The 2027-nt window shown below is 33.0% G+C and overlaps 1 protein-coding gene across 1 annotated transcript; it reads left to right on the top strand.

Annotated features, from left to right (window-relative positions):
* Positions 471-1020, top strand: LOC109726775 (protein STRICTOSIDINE SYNTHASE-LIKE 7-like). The gene has a single exon (XM_020256568.1). The coding sequence runs from the start codon at positions 571-573 to the stop codon at positions 1018-1020; it is 450 nt and encodes a 149-aa protein (XP_020112157.1). The 5' UTR covers positions 471-570.

Raw genomic sequence — 2027 nt, 5'->3', positions numbered from 1 at the left:
CAAATTTTTGTATGGTTTGATTGTTTGTTGGTGATATTTGGAATTAGCAGGAATAGTTTAAAACTATTTATTTGATTTTCTTACCATTGAGAATATACTTCTTGAGATGATAATTATGTTAAATGGTTTAGTACTTATTTATTTTTAAACTGTTGACTCATATATATAGATTGCCTATATATTTGAATAATTTATAATCAATTAAATATAAATAATTTAAAATTTTTTGAAAAAATATATCATTAATATTTTTAATTTTTTTTTAATTTTTTATCCGTCGCATCGCACGGGTTACTACACTAGTAAATAATTAAGAATTAAAATCATGTGGATGCACCTTGCATAATTCATCCTTACCACTTTAAGCTATCAACCAATCAAACTTTTTCAAAAGTAGAATACCATAAATCCATTATTCACACAAAATTAACATTTTGACCGTTCATTATTCCGGTTCAATCACACACCTCCTCGATTCGGACACCTAATAAATGAATGCCCACACATCACATGACACACCATATCAGTCATTGAATTAAGAAACCAATCCTCACAGTAAGGACTTCACCAATGGCCGAGCCAAAAAACCACAAGAACCTGCTCTCTACCCTGGGACTGATGAGCATATTATTCTCCATCCCCATCGTGCTCTCCGTGATCCTCTACCGCTCCGACGACTTCGACCCGGTGCCGCTCCCCGGGGGCGACTACTTCTACTCGTTGCCCTCCGTCGCCGTGCCGGAGCACCGCGACCAAATCCTCCGAGACAGCGAGCGTGTGGGAGAAGGGCTATTGCCCGGGCCCGAGGATTTGGCCTACGATGCCGAGAACGGGCTTGTTTACACCGGCTGCTTGGATGGTTGGATCAGGAGAGTTTGGTTGGCAGGTAAAGATGAGCTCAAGGTGGAGGATTGGGTTCACATCGGCGGCCGCCCGCTTGGCCTCGCGTTTGCGCCTGACCGCAGTCTCGTCGTTGCCGACGCTCACAAGGTAAGTTCAACATCTTATGGACTTATTTAGTTTATCTATTTTGAACCGTGCAATCAGAATGAAATTTATCGATTTTGATAATTGGTGTTTGTTTTATAAAAATCGAATTTCGATTCTTATTTTATTTTGAAATAGTCAGTTTCTTTATGAATCAATTCAATTTTAAATTCAAATTAATTCATTTTAAACCAAATCACTCAAAATACTATCTCATAAACACCTCTCTTTCTCTCTGTTCATTGCTCTCCTCTCTTTTTAACTAAAATATTTTCTTAAAATTCTACATGTTCATTTTAATTTATATTTTAATAACAAATTAAATATTTTTAAATAATTCGTCGTTTCACATTAATATCTGGAAAGACCATTTTGTCTATCGTTTATGTAATTTTAAATGATCTTGTGTTGGAAAAAAATTTGGTGCAAATTTTTAATCACGTAGCCTAGGGATCAAAATTTTGGGCTTGCTTGTTATATACAATTTAATGTAGTGTTGAAACTCAGAGCAAGGTTTAGTATATGCCAGGTTTAGTATATACCTACATTGTAAGCTTTCGAAATGTACATATATAATAATTAAATATGGGCGAAGTTTTTTAGGCAAAAATTATTAATTGAACGTCAGATAACACGTAACTAATGTGACAGTTGGCAATCCGACAACGTGCATTAATTGCTTAGGGCGATATTTGTGTTCAACAGTGATCTATCAATGCATAATATTTTTGTGTGTTTTTTTTTTTTTTTTAACTCTCTATCTGGTGAAGTGCCAATATATTTTACTCAATATTTATTAGCTTATTATATTATAAATTTGTGATCAATAATGATCTATCAATAGTATAATAATATCTTCTTTTGACTAGTTTTTTTTTTTTATATACTCGCTATCCGGTGAAGTGCCAATATATTTTTTACTCAATATTATATTACCTTATTATATTATAAATTTGTGATCAATAATGATCTATCAATGCATAATAATATAATATATCTTCTTTTGACTAGGTTTTTTTTTTTTTTTTTTTTTTTTTTTT

This window comes from Ananas comosus, linkage group 21 (assembly GCF_001540865.1).
Source record: "Ananas comosus cultivar F153 linkage group 21, ASM154086v1, whole genome shotgun sequence".
NCBI classification, from domain to species: domain Eukaryota; kingdom Viridiplantae; phylum Streptophyta; class Magnoliopsida; order Poales; family Bromeliaceae; genus Ananas; species Ananas comosus.
The sequence above is the reverse complement of the archived record's forward strand: the minus strand, read 5'-3'. Positions and strand labels throughout refer to the sequence as shown.